Source organism: Dermochelys coriacea, chromosome 17 (assembly GCF_009764565.3).
Source record: "Dermochelys coriacea isolate rDerCor1 chromosome 17, rDerCor1.pri.v4, whole genome shotgun sequence".
Classification (NCBI taxonomy): Eukaryota; Metazoa; Chordata; order Testudines; family Dermochelyidae; genus Dermochelys; species Dermochelys coriacea.
Window position 1 is genome coordinate 1,023,356 of NC_050084.1, and position 18,116 is coordinate 1,041,471.

Sequence of the window (18,116 nt, forward strand, 5' to 3'; positions counted from 1 at the left end):
TGGGCAGTGGCACGGAATGGAACCTAAGCCCCACATCAACAAGGGAGCTGATTTCATTATTCTAAAAACCAACAGCCGAGGAAAGTTCAGGCTAGACCAGGCTCCTAGAGCAAAGAAAGGAAAATAGAGAGCGGGCAGTGGGGAATGCTTTATATTCCTAAAAGCCTTTTGTACGTTAACACATGGTGTCTGCTTCTCTCTAGTCACCTATTTATCACTCTCCTCTTTAGAGAAGGAAAAGAGCCCTGGCTGCTTTCCTAGCACAGAGTTTTGTGGCCGGGGGAGGGGGAGGGTGCTTTAAGCATGATGCAAACCATTTGGAGTGGAGTGAGAGTGCTGCCAACACAAGCTGCACTATTTAAACAAGTGAGGAAATGATCGTATATACAACATGCCAGCGAGCACACACACACACCAGAGGAAGTCGAGAGGGGTTTTCATGACACAGAGCTGGATGTCAGCGGCTAAAAGGTCGATATTTTCCCTTAACACCCTTCTCAATGACTTAATCGTGTTCCGTTTGCACAGAAAACTTCCCAAGAATAAAAGTCTGGAGGAATCAAGGGGGGATGTTTGGCCTAGTGCTGACCTTGTCCGAGGTTTTCTCCACGTAGCAGGGCTCCTGGGGGGCGACCAGAAGGGGGACAAAGCCTGAAAGGAGCCGATCCTCTTCCAGGCTGAGCAGGGAAAGGTCATCATCAGGGTCCTTGTACAATGGCACCTCTGACTGATTCACTGTGGTCAGTATGTTACAGAAGTCGGCCAGTGTCGCCCACACGTCCACTGAAACCCTGGGAGAATGAGGAGAAGAGATGTGAGCAATTATGGCATGTTCTCTGCATCATCACAGCAAATATCAGGGAGGTGAGATGAGGCAAGATGCACCTCCCAGCACAGAGCAGCTACCAACATACCCTTCAGGGTAGGAGTCCAGCCGCATGGGCTCCCAACTGCACAGAGGGTTTTACCCCAATCAGTGAGCCAAGCACTTGCTAACACAAGCCCTCTCCTTTCTGCAGATAAGGACAGTCAAGAGCTCCCCTTACTCCTCTACTGTGGACCAGGAACCTCTCAGGATCCAACCCCCCCCCCACACACACACTGTACAGGCCACCCCTGCAAGCCCAACCTGGTATGGAGACGTGGGGAAGCATCTGCCCCACCCAAAGCCCCAGGTGATGCTGAAAATAATCCAGCTCACTCCAGAGAGGAGTAATGCTCCAGGTTACACCTGGGAAGGGGGAAGTCACCTGCTGGGCAGCCCGAGGACAGCCCTCTACTCTTCTGCAGCCACAGCTCCAGCCCTGGGACACAGCCTGCTTTCTCCAGCCCCTCCTAGAAGCTAATGTCCCCAGGGCCCTATCTGTGTCTCACAAAGTGCAGACAGAGCCCAGGTTGCTATCTGCCATCACATGCTGTAGCCATGCGGGACCTCAGGGGCTTTGTCTTTAAATGCCAGTCACTAAATGTTACACCGTGTTTCATTTCTGGTCACAATTTCAACACTTTGGAGTGACCTGCAAAGCTGCCTATGTGGTGTGTCACCTTTTTCGAGCACCAGTGACATGCAGAGCCCAGAGTTTCAACACAGCGCCTTGAGAAGCTTCAGCAGCTGCCTGTAGACTCTGCTGTCCTCTGAGGGCAGCTGGAGCCCAGGGCCCAGAGGGTCGAGGTGGGGCGTGGGAGCAGAATAGGGGCACAGAGGGCTTGTGACACATTTGGGCAGCGGACCAACAACACAGCTACAAGCTCGCAACCAACTGCTACTTGTTAATTATTTCACACAAGGATTTCTTCTGGAGAGAGAAAGGAGGGATTTTAGATCAAGGTAGGAGAAGTGCAGGGAGACGGGAAAGGGAAAGCAGCAGACCAAGCTACTTCTGGGGCCTGCTGTGCTGGGCTCCCCATGCCTTCGGGTCCCAGACAGTAGCCTTGTGCCGTGCCCATCTGTGCCACCTTGATGAACTGTGAGGTGCCGGACAGAGACCAATGCCAGGGGGGATGTGACTCTCCACAGCCAGAGGCAGCCAAGGGGCTGGAGCAGGCCCCCTGCTCTGTGAATAGCTCCAGGTGAACAGAGTCTGCACTCGTTTATTTATGGCAATCAATGTACCAGGAAAGTGCACTGAAATGAAACATCTTGTTTTCAAGAGCGTCCTGGGAGCCGGACGGAATGAGCTGCCATTAATCAAAGCCCAGCACATAATCAGCACACGTGTAACACAGAGTCGCCCACATCCCTGAGCAGGCCCCGGCAAACATGTTGCAGAGGAGAAGAGGGCCTTCGAAGCCCTCTGTGCACAGACACCAGGAGCTGGGCTCATTCACAAAGCTCCATCACTTGGCTCGGCCAGGTCTGGCTGTCAGAACTGTTTAAATATGGAAAAAAATAAACAGTTGCAACACGGTTTTCGGAGGGGTCTGTCCGAGGCCCTTTGTGATGTAATGGGAAACACTGCATTTGTGCTACCAGCTGGAAAATAAACAGAGCTGTGAGGGTTAAAAGGAACTGAACTTTCCACGACCCCTCTCTGCAAAGAAGAAAATAATAAGAGGAATGATCCACTGCCCCACAGCTCTGATAGTTTATCCTTCAGCCCAGGCTGCAGAGACAAGCACCGGATGTGATAGGGCTGCTCTGGGCCACCTCCAACGTGAGCTCTGCCCATGGGAGACACGCAGGGGTTGAAATACTCAGCCCTCCCCCAGTGCCCTGCTGGGGACTTGACTTTGCTGCATGGGTCTAGTCACATAGCACTCGTGGCTCTCAGACTAAGCGGGCTGCTCCACACCCGGATCAGCAGCGAGAACCGCTGCAGAATGAAAGAAGGTGCAAAAGCTTCAGGCTTCGGCAGGGGACACGGACAGGGAGTGCTCCCTTTCCAGCAGGGGTAGGGGGACATGGACACAGGGTGCCGGGGGAGCAATCCCAGACCAGTGGGTGGGACAGGGCCAACAGGGTGCTGGTGACACAGATCTATGGCCAAGGAGGGAAAGGGACACACAGCAGGGAGTGTCCATGCCAGTTGGTGAAGAGGACTGGGCACATGGCAGGGAGCACTTCTGCTTGGGGGGGAGGCAGAGGCATATCAACACGCTGCAGAAACACTCCTGATGTGACATTTGTGACATTCCCGGACTGGCTCAGTGTCCAACACGATCACCAGGCCACACAAATGGTCACATCATTCACATTACTGCATGTAAGAGAGCTCTCTAATCTTGCAAGTGGCAGCGCTGGGGCATTCCCCTCCTGCAGGCTTAGCAGCTCTGCACACAGAAGCCTCCACCTGTAGCCACTAGTTCTCTAGCCCCACTGATGAGGAGTTTACCCTTCCAGCCCCCAGACCTTCCCAGCATCCTCCCTGCTCCCCACAGCTTTGCAATGGCTCAGCAGATCTGTCCTTTCCATTTTATGTGTCAGATTTCCACTCTGTGGTCCCCTCAATCAAGCTGACGGTCGTGACAATTTTGTCATGAGCTATCGACATGGCTGCTGTGTAATTCAGAGCAGGGACTGGGTTGCATCCATTAGGTGTGATGCACCTCTGTGTGCATGGGACCTTGGCAATAAGGATGGAGCAAGAAGTGCTTTTCCTTTGTTGTTTTCACCCTGGTTTCCAGCTGTGACACACAATGATGGGGATTTAGCTGGGAGCGCATCTGATAGAATCTTGTGCAGTGGCCTCCTTCCTGTGTGTCTGCATGTACATCACTACAGGATTAGCTAGTTCTCCAGGCTCCACACACGCAGCACCGGGGTCCAGCTGATGGCCAAAGAATCAGGAAGTTCATTGCCTGAGCCCTTAGGAGACTGGCCTCTATGGGGACGATGGAGGACGTGCAATCCTTGTAACCTGGCCAGGTGCTTTCTCCTTCAGCCTCCAGGGTCCAGTGGCGGTTTCTAGGTATGGCTGGCTTCTGTCACCTTGATTGGATTGTTGTGATTCAGGGTATTTCTGTGCACAGACGCTCAGAGATCCAACCATCAGCATGCGCTGTACATACACAATATCTGAGTTGCAACAGGCCTCTTTGTGGAGCCTTTGCAGAGGGCTCTGCAGAATTGCTAACATCGAGCCCTGGAGCGCACAGTTCCGAGCTAAACAGAACGAAGCTCTCTGTGCTTCTAATGGAGGAAACCAAGAGAGGGTTAGCCCAAGGTCTCTCTCCACAAGTGGGGTTCATTCACTTCCCCACAGTCACATTTACATCCACAAAGACAGGGAAAAACAAAAAGTGTTAGCTCACTTTCTGCTGTCTCAGAACCCAGGCTGAATGTAGCTGCCAGCATGAGCGCAGCCCAGCCAGGGAATGTAGTGGACACAGCTCATGTGCATGGACAAGGGTACTCAGGGGCCAAACAAACCTCCATGACGAGGGCTAGGGCTGGACCTGTGCAATCACAGCAACAGCTGGGGCTACTGCTTCCAGAGGGCAATGCCCCAAACATTCAAAGGGGCAGGAATAGGCAGCTCTTGCTAACAACTCTGCATGGTAAGCACAGCTCAACACTCACTGAGTCCCCCTAGATAGGACCAAAGCTGTGCAGTACTTTCACGTAAGCCGCCATCTTCACAGGAGGAGCAGGCTGCCTGGTGATTCATGCAAGTACAATGACCCCATGTTCCAAACGTGTGGAGGTGGCCATTTCCTGAGTAATACCAGCTTGTTTAAACACTCACAGTCAAACTCCACAGCTGCACAACAAATCCAGAGAGTGCAGTGTGAGAAACCCTGCAGTGTGCTCCTGAGCCACAGGACAGATGGCAAATCACTTGGACTTTCTGCTCCTGGGGTGAGAAGAAGCTCAAAGAGGCCGAACACAGTAGGCAAGCAAGCCCCAGAGAAGGTAGCCAGAGGAAACCAGCCCAAAGCAGGGGGCTGAGACAGCTCAATCCAAGAGGGCACCAGGCTCTCCACATCTGTGTACCAAAGTCCTCCTTGCCTCCAAGCCCCATTCCCACCCATTCCCACCCAGGGGAAACCAGAATAAAAGTAATTCCTCTGTAGGCATATGAAGTATGAGCTCCTCCTAAGAGCCACTTACCAACCCTGCCCCTAATTGCAGGGGCACAGCCACTGAGAGGGCACTGAAGGGCCCTTGCAGTCACAGAGGGGACGTCCCCTTCTCCTGGGCTCTCAAGCTGACAGCTACAGCAGGTAACTAATGGAGATGTCGAGCATCTGGAAAGGGCAGAAATTCCTGAGGGTCTCAGAGCTAGATTCACAGGTGTTAAGGCCAGCAGAGCCCTTTCTCACCATCTAATCTGGCCTCTGTCATGTCCCAGGCTAGAGCATCCCCCACAGCAAACCCTGCACAAGCCCCAACTAGAGCCACCCTCACAACTTTAAGGCCAGAAAGGACCATCCTGATCATCTCATCCGACCTGCACACTGCAGGCCACAGTCTCGCCCACCCCATAACAGACCCATTAGAAAGACGCTCTGAGATGAAGAACTTACCTCACGGTTCTGGGGTGGAGCCTTTGGCCCTTCCCTCAACTCTGTCAGTCAGAAAATCCAACTGACGCCTCTCAAGTCTCTCCCCAGGGCCCAGCTCCCAGTAGGGAGAAATGACCCTGGAGCCCCCCAGGGGCACGTCTGTGAGACTGCAGAGAGCCCACCTGGGATCAGACAATCCCCTCTAGACTCAGCCTCTTCCCACTGACAACAGCACTTTCCCCATCCCACATGACTCCCTGGCCTCTTGCACCTTTCCCACCTCACCCCTTTCACCTTTTTTAACCACCCCTTACCCAGAGACCGCCGCTCACCCCCAGCTCTCATCTCCCCCTTCCCAGCAACGACACAGGGAGTCACTAGTCACAACACGATCCAGCTATGTGCTGCCATCTGCTCCATGCAGCCAACGGCTTCCTCCACGTTTGCCTTGATCTCGGGGCAGCTACCGAGACTGTAAATCATTCCAGCCACGTGGACCTGCCTCCACAGCTACAGGGCACCTCTCCAAGAGGCTCCTGCTCCTCCCTAGCTAATGGTACTGAGGCTACTCCACGACCCCTCCCCCAGGAACTCTCTGGGGCTCAAATGCTTGATCTTTGGCTCTTCTCTAGCTTGACTCTACCTTCCTTCTTCCCAGCCACTGACCCTGCTGATGTGATGGCCCTTCTTTGGACAGCTTGATAGGGACCGTTCTAGGATGAACATTCACTAAAGGAGACAAGACCTAAGAAAGGGGTTTTCAATTCAGCCCTTAGCAATGCCTACCAGCGTCTCAGTACCTGTATTCATGGGTTGGGCTGGGGCTGTATCCCTCAGTGGGAGCTGTAACTGCTCAGCAGGCCCTGTGTGATGAGGGCGGCCTGACAGGCTCTTCCATGCTCCTATAAAGTAGGCTCTAGAATTTTTTCAAAGCATTTGGGTTTAATTTAATAGTTGGTTAAAATGCACCACTTTAAATGGCTGCATGCAGCCTATAGCAAACTGAGAGGCCCCAATTCCCAGCCTAGCAGGAAAGCAGATTCCCACCGGCCACCCCTGCATCACACTGAATAGCCAGGGGCTTCTCTACTGAACGGCACATTCCTGACGGGTGCAATGAGGAGCAGTGAGCAGATCTCTGAGATCACAAGGGAATTTGTGCTCTTCCCTGCCCACCAGTCTCAACTTCCTCAGCCACTGCCTCAAAGGCCGGAGCAGCTTCCTACCCTGCAGCCTTGGCTCCCCCCCACCTCCCCTTTGCTCCAGTGTCTGCAGCTTCAGCATCAGCCTCACACATCACACATCAGCCTCACACCGAAACACCTTGGCCTCCGAATCTGCCTCTTGCCATCAGCATGTGCATAAGGAACATCTCTGCCTCGTCAACTCTCACTCTCTCTTTTCCTTTGCTTGTCTCTCGTCCACTCCTCCTCCCCCCAGCTACTCTCCAGAAGGAGCTTGGGGGGCAGTTTATGAGAGAGATGTTATGTACGAGGAAGTTGTGTTGTGGTGTTATTGCCTTTCTCAACTGGGTCACACAACCTACTCTTTGGTACCACTGGGTGGGGCAGGAACACACATACGCTGTGTGTGGAGGGGAATGTACCCGGTATTCAGAGACAAGCCCTCTTTCCAACCCGAGTGTGAGTCACACTCTTCGCCCACCAAACCCCTCTAGGCAAGGGAGCCACCACACCAATACTCTGCTGCTCTCTGGAATCCAAGCAGAGATGCCCAAGCTGCGGCTGTGCCATCAGCAGGAGGCCCTGTTAGTACCCAGGAACTGTGCCACAACATGGCAGCCATGGAAGACACCTCCCCCAGAGAGGTGGAGGAGAAGGAATGTCACCCATGCTCCCCCACTCTCATACACACAGATGAATGCATCCGATGAAGTGAGCTGTAGCTCACGAAAGCTTATGCTCAAATACATTTGTTAGTCTCTAAGGTGCCACAAGTCCTCCTGTTCTTTTTACACACACACAGAGTTCCAAAGAGGGCTATACATTGCCTGTATCTTCCCCAAAACCTCTGTGGTCCAGCATCAATCAGTCTGTTATGGGTGGGGGTCAGCTCAAAGCAGCCTAGAATCAAGAGTGCGGATCTTGGGAAGGGTTCAGCCCACCATTCACATCACACAGGGGCCCTGAGCCCATTTGGATGTGGAGAGGACACCCTCTGAATGCTGGGGTTCGTGCTCTACGCATGTTCCCAAGCACTTGTCAGGGAGAGGACACCCCTGGGATGCTGCTCTCTGAGTCTCCAGTGCCATGTGCTGGAGCAGAGCGCAGCATTTACCTCTCACACCTTTTCCTGCATCTCTGTCCAACAGGGAAAGCAGCAAGCTGAGGAATTTGGTGTTTTTTATTGTAAGGACTCAAATCCAGCAGTGTGATAAATGCATCTGAGCTACAATTAGGAAGATATATAGCATCAGAATGCGAAGGTCTGGGCAGCGTGGTGAAACGCGGGCTCTCCAGAGCCCCAGCTATGTTTCCCATTATGTAACCCTGGTCATGGGCAGACAGCCAGACTCCAAATGAAAAAGAGACTCTGGCTTGGCACTGGTTCTATTTTCCTATCCTCATTCGGGGTCAGTGCAGTGTCATACAGCTGCAGAGAAAACTCCAGGGATTAAACCTGGGAAAGACTCCAAGACCAGGACCCGGGTTCAAGTACCAGCTGAAAGCAATAAACCAACTGCCACAGCTGGGCTGAGTTTAGACGTTCTCAAAGTCCCCTGACTCTGTCATTTGTGGAGAACTAGGAATCACGAATGTGAAGAATACAGCATGAGCGGAGGCCTTGGGATGGGCAGGCCCACCAGCCTAGGCCCCAGACTCTGCAATGAGTCTTGACAAGCCTCATCACTAGCCCAGGCCCCGGGATGAGCTAGGATGAGCTGCTGTGCTACTGTTGATACTGTGTCTGGCCTCAGGATGAGCCACCGTGCCGGTGCTGGGCCTGGTCTTGGCCCCAGGATGAGCTGCCGTGCCAGTGCTGGGCCTGGCCTTGGCCCCAGGATGAGCCACTGTGCTAGTACTGGGCCTGGCCCCAGGATGAGCTGCTGTGTCACCACTGGCCCCAGCTCCAGCCCCGGGATGCGACATTGTGCTGGCGCTGGGCTTTTTGGAGACCCGGTGAGATTTCTAGAGACACAGAGATGCACTGGATCCCCACAGCATGCTCCCACATTTCAATTTCGATTCAGTCCCTTTGCTCTGCTCCAGTCCCCAGAGGTGGCCCTGAAGGGAATGGCGAAGTAGTGCTAGAAGGGCTGCTCGCAGCTATTCCAACCCAGCCTCTCAGGACAAGGCCTGGAAGGGAATGTGGAGGGAGCAGAGTATGTCATGGAGGAAGAACTCACAGCTGTAGGGAGCATGGAGTTGGGAACATTGCACCTCCTCATCGCCCAGCCTCAGAGTCAAGCTCTGACCTTAGCATTTACACTTTCTCTCCCTCTCCAAGGTCACCCTACCCGTGGGTCCCAGGCCTGGCCCAAGGCATTCCCTTATGCTATGGCCCATGATTTACTTTTAGAACATCTTCAAATAGCTCCTGTCAAGGCCCCTGGACTTGATGGCTCTCCTGGTTAGCAAATAGCCCCAGAACCAGAGTGCAGGCTTGCGACAGTACAAAGCAGGAATGCTAAGCCAGTCATCACGACTCCTGTCCGCCCTACATGGGAGACGTGCTGAGACTGGGGAAGTGAGGGGAGGAGGTCACCTGGCCGGGCTGAGCTGGTTCTCCTGCCACCTCTTCTCTTCTTGCCTGGATAGGTACATGTCCATCAGGGGGCTCCATTTCTCAGTTGCTCAGACCGCTACAGTGCGGTCATGGCCTCCATCACATAGAGGTACACAAGAGCGGTGGGAAACAGGCAAAGAACTGTTGTGCTAAAAGAACATCTTGGTACACCGCAAAAATAAACCAGAGACATGCCATGTAAACTACAGCTCACCACATCTGAGGGGGCCTGTCAGAGAGTGGGCAATGGGGAAGAACAGGCTCTAGCCATTGTAGGGAAAGGATTTGAACAGTGGGAGAAGGGGCAGGGCCAGGCACTGCATGAAGAGAGCAAGGCAGAGGAAGTGGCTGAGCCTACTGAGCCTTCACCAAATGGTGACGCTCGTTGACTTCCCAACTCTGGAGCTCTGAGCAGAGCAGCTGCTCAAAGTACATTATGGCTCACACCCAGCTACCTCCTATCACCCAGGACCTGCATCTCCAGCTGCTCCTTAGCACTTGATGGAACCATGGGCCACAGTCTCTGATAGGGGCTGGGTTGTAACCCTCACCTTCTCTCGTCTTGATGGGAAAGGGGGAGCCTGCACCTGCTCCTAACCCTGTCACGGAGCCAGACTGGGTCCCGGCAGCCAGAGGCAGATGAAGCAGATCTCAGTGTGCACCCCGAACAAGGGAGGAGGTGGCTCCTCCCTGGAACATGATGAGCGCTGGCTGCATGAACCCAATCAGAAATTCCATCTCGAAGCAAGCCTGTTGCTGACGGCTCAGCAGCTCCCTGCACAGGCAGCGCAAAGGGAGCTCCGGATTGGTGCATGCATGCTCACATGACAGCTCCGAGTTTGAGTTCCTGCCCAAAGATGGGCAACAGTTCACATGAGCAGGCAACGGTCCCACATTGAGCAGCCGACAAACAGAAAACAGACTCCATCTCCACAAAATGAGGCCCAGCACTTCCTGTGTGAGATTTCCATTTCCTCAGCCAAATGAAAAAGAACTGGAGTGGAGGCAATAAAACAGGAGAGCAGGACTGGACCTGACGCATTGGAGCAGGGACCCATTAATGGTTAAGCCACTTTGCTGGATTACTCTTAATGCGCCTTCCCATCACCCTGGGTTCTGGCTCCTTTGGATTAACAATAAGACGTGATTTCAGGCTCTGGATCCAGAGTACCGGAGGCAGATGGAAAATCCTGCGGGAAAGCAGTTACGGAGCATGCTCAGACGCTGCTTCGCATACTCCATACTTGGCCCCTTCACATGATTTTCTGTCCAAAAATATGCAAATTGCCTAGTCCGCATTATGGACTAATGGTCTGGAATCAGCCAGTTTAGCAAATTAACCCTTTGTGAATGGCTGGGGCAGAGGAAATTGCTTTCAAACCAGGAGAAAGGGGTTCCAAGCACAGCGAGCTGCTCAAGGCCTGGCCCAGGGTGACTGGGGTTTGTCCAGCTCCTTCTCACAGGTGAAGAGAAAACAAGCAGCAAGCTGGGAGCGGACTCCACTCTCACAGACAAACAGCTGGCTGGCTGGCAAAGGCCCTGGGGAGATACACCCCAGGAAATGGAGAGAGATCCCATGTGTAAGCTAGAAATCCGCCCATCCTTCCCTGACACACTAGGGAACGAAGGGGAGCTATTCACAAGGGTTAATGCTGTGCCCTTGGGATGCCTGCCACCACCCTGAGCCACATACATCCCACTTCCAGCCTGCAGCTCTCACGGCTAGTGACAGAGAGATCTTCCCTAACTCCTTTCTCCACACACAGGGCAGTGAGCGATATGCTCTGCTCAGGCAGTGGTGCTGGGAGACAGAGCGCACCACCTCCGTGAGGGGCAGAAAGGGAACAAGGGGCACCTGCAAGGAGCCCGCAGAGGTGGGCCCGCGCTGGAAGAGCAGGAAGAGTTCACATACTGTTTGGGCAGCTCGAGAGAGGTGGGAGGGGGGTTCCAGGTGTCTGAATGGCCGAGCATCCAGTCCGACCAGACTTTCACGCTGGGGAGGAGCTCCTTCAGATCCTGGGGCAAGGCGGAGACCTTGATATCATCCTCTTCGGCCTGCTCTGCTTCCTGGGGCCAAGCTGCAGAGACAAAAAAGAAAAGCTGGGCCAGGCCCCTGCAGTCCCCCATTCCTGAGGAAGACTGGCTGGATCCCTCCCTCTTGGGGGTGTGTGTGGGTGCAAAGGCCACTGAGTGCCTGACTCTGGAGGTGCACAGAGAGTGCTGCATCTCCACTCACACCCCCAGCGCAGCGACGGGCCCAAGGGAAGGATGGGATGCAGCATCACTCCATTTTTCAGAGTGGTCGTGACCTGCTCAAGCCCACGGAGCCAGTCAATGGCAGAGCCAGGAACAGAACCCAGGAATCCTGACTTCCAGGAGTTGCCTGGAGGCACCAGAAAGCCTGTCATGTAGCAGGATAGATGAAAAGGCTAAGGGTCATGGTGTCTCTCCCCCAATATACATCGCAGGCTCTCCAGCTCGGGCAGCCACACACTGAAGTCCTGGAACTGCCTGGAGTCAAAGGGAGAAAGAGCCCAGGGATGGAGGAGGGAGGAATTGTCTGAAAACTAGGACAAAACCCAGAGGCCTCAAGAGACAAGAGGTGGTGTGTGATGGAGCAGGCAGTGAGCCAGCCTGGGAAGCGGGGCTGGGCTAGGGCAGGGAGGACATGAGCTAGCGTGACACAGGAATCAACTGCAGCATCGTGTTGTTAGGCAGGCTACCAGCACTACCCAGCGCTGTGCAGATAGCTCCATACCTTGGACAGACTCCTTCAGTAAGCTGGTGCAGCGCCTCACCAGCAGGGCAAACATGCAGAGTCCCAGCGCCGTGGCCTGTTCCTGGAGCACTGAGCGACAGTCCTCCGAGAGGCACTCTGAGGAGACAAGCAGAGAACATCAGCTTTTGGTGGGGACAGCAGGCCAGAAACGCTCAGGTGCCCCTCACTCTGAACCCACTCTGAGAGACAAGGAAAACTCCTGCCCTCCTTGCCTTAGTGCATGGGCTGGGGGAGACTGCAGGGGGAAAGCCAAGCACCCAGCATGCGCCTTTCCCCCAAGCCAGCTACCCCTAGTAGGAGAGGAGGAATCAGCATGGCTCCAAACAGAGACATGGCAAGGCAGAGACTCCCCCAAGCTCCAGCCACTGCCCATTGGGTGCCACAAAGCATGCAGAAGCCCTGCCCGTGGAGCCAGCAGGGCTCAGCCAGCACTCAGGTCTCAGAAGCTCCCACTCATACTTCCTAATTCCTCCTGAATGAGGAGAGAATTCTGAAGTGCTAAAAGGATAATTAGCTGCATGTTAGATCTCCATCCCTGCTGGCATGTTCACCTCAGAGCTGAGGACAGGGCTCCTCCCAGTAGTTCACAAGTCACACAACAGCTCGTCAAGAGGGCTTAAATGAAGCTGTTACTCAAGTAGATGCCACATGACCACAACTCTTCCCAACAGAGTTGCCTCAGGGCAGAGAAAATCCCATCAGTGCATCGACACCCAGTCAGAACCCACTTCTGAGGCTGTGAGAGTGGCAGGGAGCTGGCCAGACATGGGTTATACTTGGCAGGGCAAGGCAGATGCTGTCCCATTCTCCAATCTAGTCAGTCAAAGCAGGGGGCAGCTGGGGAACAGGCATTTTAGCATTTCATTACGGGCAACCTCAAAATTATTTCTCTGACCCTTTTGGTGGCTTCACCCCCGCGCCCCAGTCCCCACTGAGAAAGTGTAGAGAGGGCACATAACATGAAGCTGCCTGGTCAGGGGCCAGACTCAACGGCAGGGGAGGTGAAGGCCCTGTCCAGAGGGAGAGGAGAGGAGGATGGTGAAGGCCATTTTATCTCTCCACATGGCTCCATGCTTAAGGCCAGGCCAATCACACTGCAATAGCCCCGCTGCCTTAGCACACTGCTGGCTCACTCAGTCCTAGCTGCAGAGCCCACCCGCCTCTCAGCGCACCAAGGAAGAAGTGTGATGCAAAGCACCATGGAAGAACCTGGCACAAGCCAGGCAACACTTATGTTACAGATAACGCAAACATCCAACACAGAGATACCAGGCGGTGCTCATGCTAGTTGTATCAGCCACAGCAGAGGGGACCAGTGGCTAAGAGACTCCTCTCCCCATCTGCCCTCTGAACACAGACATGTTCTCCATGACTGACTGACTAAAAATGCATAATAATGCATCAGAAAAAGAGAAGGGACATTAAGCTGAACTTCCAAAGCCATGGCAGGCTGTGGATCTCAGCTAGGCACAGGAGCCCTAACTCACAGACACACAGACCCCATTCCTGCGGGGATCAGGGAAAGGGCTGAGGAGGGCGCAGACGCTGTAGATTTTCAGAGGAGATAAAATTATTTCAAAGAGGTGGGAAGAGAGATAAGAAAAATCAAGAAAACGAGGAAAATTGAGACCAAGGCCTGAAACCTTGATTTTGCCACATCTCATGTTCTAAGTAGATGCAAACGAGTTTAGTACCTGGATGGGAGACCACCATTCAGTGGAGGTTGGCAGCTCAGTAGGGGCGCTCTTATCTGCGAGGCTTTGCTGAACCTTGCCCCAGTGTGACAGCAGGGGGTGCCAGCTTTTTCCGAGGATGTGACCACTCTGGGACATTAATGCTCACTCTCGTGAAACCTTTCCCACAGTAAGAGTGAGAGCCCCAATGTCCTGGCCATAGTCCAGTTCAAGAAACTACTTTCAGCTTCCCTGGAATTCATCCCCCATGTTTCTATTAGATACTAGATTTTCCTTCACTTCCTGTCCTAAGTTGTCCATCCAGGAGATAGCTGCATCTAAGTGGTGGGTGAGCTCCCTGTATGTACAGCCCCAAAAGCACTTTGGAATCCTCCCGGATGGAAGGCACTACATAAACCTAAGAGATTAATATATTAAAGACAAAGGAAATGACTCTTTGAAAAGCTCTGGGCATTCCAACACAGCCCTCAAGATGGTATTTCTGGAACAATGCCCTAAGGGCTCTGGGCAGTTGTCTCCCGAGTCTGATTTACACTGACACCCCATGCTCCCCACCTGGAACTGCACTAACTCATCATCTAATGCAAGTCCTGCTCTTATAGCACCCTGAGAACAAGCACTGGGCTAGCCAAGGCTGGCCTTCATAGTGCATGAGATTCTCTGCAAATGCCAGAAGGCTGCAGTGGGTAGGATCATAAACCTAAAGCCCAGGCACAATCGCTAGAATGCAGTGCCACCGAAGGCGAACAGCTATCCTCCCACTGTCCCATAAGGAAAACACCAACCAACCCTGCTGCCTATGAATGTACCAGTGGTGGTGAGATCCCAAAAATTGGTGCGACCGTCCAACGTCTTCACAGATGAAAGGAGACGCAGCAGAGTCAATCTGTCAGGGTGCTTAGCAATGATATGGGAAAAGAGCCCGATGAATGAGCAGCACACCTTCCCACAGTGGCTACAGGTCCACTCACCAGAAAGAGGTTGGAGCACACTCTGCTTGCTGGCTTGCCTGCGGACCTCAGCCTGGGCTCTCCGATAGCTCTCTGCGGTGAATGTATCAGCCTTGACCCGGCTTCTCCAGACTGAGCGGTTGTGGGCAGGGTTCTCTCAATTGCCAGGGGGAATTCTGAATTTCTTGAGACCTTGCTTGACCTTGTCGCTGTAGTGGCACTTTGGCCTTCCTCTGCGATGTGGGCGGTCCTTGAGTTGACCAGAGAGCACAGCCTTCGGCAGCCGATCTTGAGGCATGCACTCCATGTGTCCCAGCCAGTGAAGGCTGTGAGCGTCCAGTGTAGTCTGCAGGCTGGAGCTCTCAATGATCTCATTGTTAGTGATCCATTGGTCCCAAGTAACTCCAAGAATTTTTTCTGAAACAGCAGAGGTGGAAGCTGATCAATCTCCGCTCCTGCTTGGAGTACGTGACCCAGCTTTCACAGCTGTAAAGGGGGGCATGGATGACACAAGCCTGATAAACAGAAACCTTTGTGTTCATGGTTAGCAACTTGTTGTTCCAAACACGTGAGGTAAGTTTGCCAAAAGTGACAGAAGCTTTCCCAATTCTAGCATCAAGTTCCCTATCGAGGTTAAGTGAGCTGGTGAGAACGGAGTTGAGATAGCAGAAGTGATCCATGTTATCCAGAACTTCATTATTGACATAGATTTTAGGTGGAATGTTGGTTCCTTGTGACATGACAACTGTTTTCTTGATACCGATTACCATGCCAAACTTGGTGCATGCAACAGACAACTTGTTCTTTATGACCTGCAGTTCATCACGTGAATGAGAGATGAATGCGGTGTTATCTGCGAAACACAGATCCTGAACAGTAAGCTTGACAACATGCCTTCTGCTCTGAAATCGTCTGATGTTAAACAAGCTGTCTTCCATCCTCCATTCAATTGGTATGCCAGACAGATCATTTCTAAAGGTGTACTTAAGAAGAATAGAGAAGACAATGCCAAAGCTGGTGGGTGCGAAGATGCAGCCTTGCTTCATACCAGTATCAATACTAAACTTGGACGCTGTTTCATTTTCACACTGGATGGTTGCCTTCATTCCCTCGTGGAGCTCCTTGAATAGGGACAGCACCTTTTGTGGACAGCCAATTTTCAACCAGATCTTATAGATGCCATTCCTGCTAACCGAGACAAAGGCCTTTCGTAGGTCAATGAACGCTACATCGAGAGGTGCCTGTTGTTCACAGCTTTTTTCTGGCACCAAGAGCAATGTGAAGGACGTCAGTTGTGGAGCACCCAGCTCTGAACCTACACCGGCTCTCAGGGCAGACTCTTTCAGCAAGGACTTGGGAGTCTTTTCACAGGACTCTTGCAAGCACCTGGCCAACCACACTGAGCTGAGATGTCTCTCAATAGTTGTTGCTGTCTGCTCTGTTGACTTTATTTTGAGATATAGTAATTATCTTTGCATCTTTCAGATCCTGGGGTATGCGGCTTTCTTCCCAACAGGCGCAGGTAAGTGCTTAGTTGTCCTCCCCCCGAAAATGCACCACAATAAAATACATGTTGTGGCGAAGTGGGAAGTTTCTGTAACATTTTTATGAAGTCTGTATGTGTCTCAGTTTCCCTCTGTACTTTGCATTGTTACCCAGTGGAGGGAAAAACGTTAAATCTGCTCTTGGGGCAGCACAGGACATCAGGTGTGGGTGGCGCCTTGCTATCTGGGCCACAGCGAGTAGGGTCGTTAAGGAACTGGCTGGAATCTGCTGAAAGCAACCCATGTCAATGCAGAATCCCAGAAAGACAATGGAAAAGCTCCAACGACCAAACACTGACACCTAGGAAACAATCACCAAGGGCAGGAAGATTTTCTGCCCACCTTTCAGCAGGGAAGCTGAGCACAGACCCCAGCTTGAGATCAAAGGACTGAGCCGTGACCAGCATGGGCTAAACTTAGGGGTGGGCTTCTGGAAGAAGCTGGCTGCTCTCTCCTGGGACTCACTAAGGAGGTCAGAGAGAGTTCATGACAGTTTGGCTGGTGACTTGTGCTGGCTTAACCAGAATGGACCACGTTTTAACCTTCATTTCTCTCTGCTAACCTGAGGCCTTCCAATGCTGCGTTCCAGCCGACTAATAAACCCCATTGTGTTCTGAAAATGCTGTTTGGGTGTCACGGCAAATACAGACCCGGGAGCATTAGTCCCTGCAGCGTGGACAGGTCTCCTCCAAGGGGTCTGTCTCAGTTGGACTCACTGGACAGAGCTCCCGGTCTGCAGCAGGCAGCTCAGTCCAGAAGGTGGTGAGGCTGCACGGGCTATCCTGAAGAATGAGCGGGACTCCTTGGGAGTCTGCCCCACTGAAGGTGGTTTACAAACCAGGCTGTACACAGATCCTGTGGATTCATGACACATGGATATGTTGACAACAAAGATATGGTGGGAACTAAATGGTAACATTACAAAGCCCAGGGTTAGCCCCAGAGAAGCAGCTCTGGCCATGTCCAGCTTCACACCAAGGCCTCAGCCACTTGCAGCTCCCCAGGCTGCATGTTTTGGGCTTCAGCTCCATTGGGTGAGGAGCAGTAATTCCCCAGTGAGATGGGGAAGAGGAAAAGCAGATGGAGTGAAGGGAATGTGCAGCATGAGCCATCCCAGGTGAGCAGTATGGCCCTCCCTGCCCCAGCTCACACCAGCCTAGCACAGCAGGCTGGGCTCTATCAGGAACCAGGCACACGCACATGCACACATGGACTAATGCCTGATATACATGGAGCCATGGGGCTGCCTGCCTGGAGCTGAGCCCTGGTGCAGGATACAAAGTGGCTCATGGTGCCGGCATAAGGACGAATTGGGGAACATTACACACATGAATTGAAGGGTTGTTTCCCCTTCACTTCCAGCTCAGCTACAATGGACCTTGTCTTCTCAGCATGACAAGTAAACAGGACCCATGTGGCCCTGAGAATTCATGCACTGGAGCTCCTAAGCAGGCCAAGGACAGGAGCTCCCCACCACCCCCAGCCCCAGAGCAATCCAACCAGCCCAGCTCTGCAGGGAGAGGGGGATATTCAGGGGAGGTCAGGGTGTGTGGGGCTGCTCAAGAACCCTGCCCTTACATCAACACCCCTGTTCCCCAGTGTCACAGCCCTAGAGATTTGATTCTAGAACAAAGAGGAAGCTCTGAAAATAAGGAGAAACTTTCTGCTCAGATACTTTCATCCTTTTCTTCGGGACAGGGGAAGTCACAATGGGTACCTGCAGCTGCGTAGCAAAGTTGTCATGGCTGCCTGCATGGGGCTTGTGGGGGATACATCTCAAACAAAGGAGCCTAGCATGCAGTGGAAGATGGACAGAGTAAGTGAGCAAATGAAGAGCGGAGCAGACGCACAGTGCCCAGGAAGTGGAGGTTAATTAGGTAGAAGTTTGTAGAGTTCTTTGAAGCTGCAAAGTGCTGGGTGAGTGCTGAGTGTTAAGAAATCTCCTCTGCACCTCCCC

General features: G+C 52.9%; 1 protein-coding gene across 5 annotated transcripts in view; it reads right to left on the bottom strand.

The window, feature by feature from the left end:
* SMG6 (SMG6 nonsense mediated mRNA decay factor) overlaps nucleotides 1–18,116 on the bottom strand; it is a 158,824-nt gene that overhangs the window by 64,580 nt on the left and 76,128 nt on the right. For all 5 annotated transcript variants that reach the window (XM_038375280.2, XM_038375278.2, XM_038375277.2 and 2 more), the window contains 3 exons: nucleotides 11,951–12,067; nucleotides 11,105–11,270; nucleotides 590–791 (listed from right to left, as the gene is read on the bottom strand). In XM_038375280.2, the coding sequence (XP_038231208.1) occupies nucleotides 590–791; nucleotides 11,105–11,270; nucleotides 11,951–12,067 (485 nt within the window). The remainder of the gene's footprint in view (nucleotides 1–589; nucleotides 792–11,104; nucleotides 11,271–11,950; nucleotides 12,068–18,116) is intronic.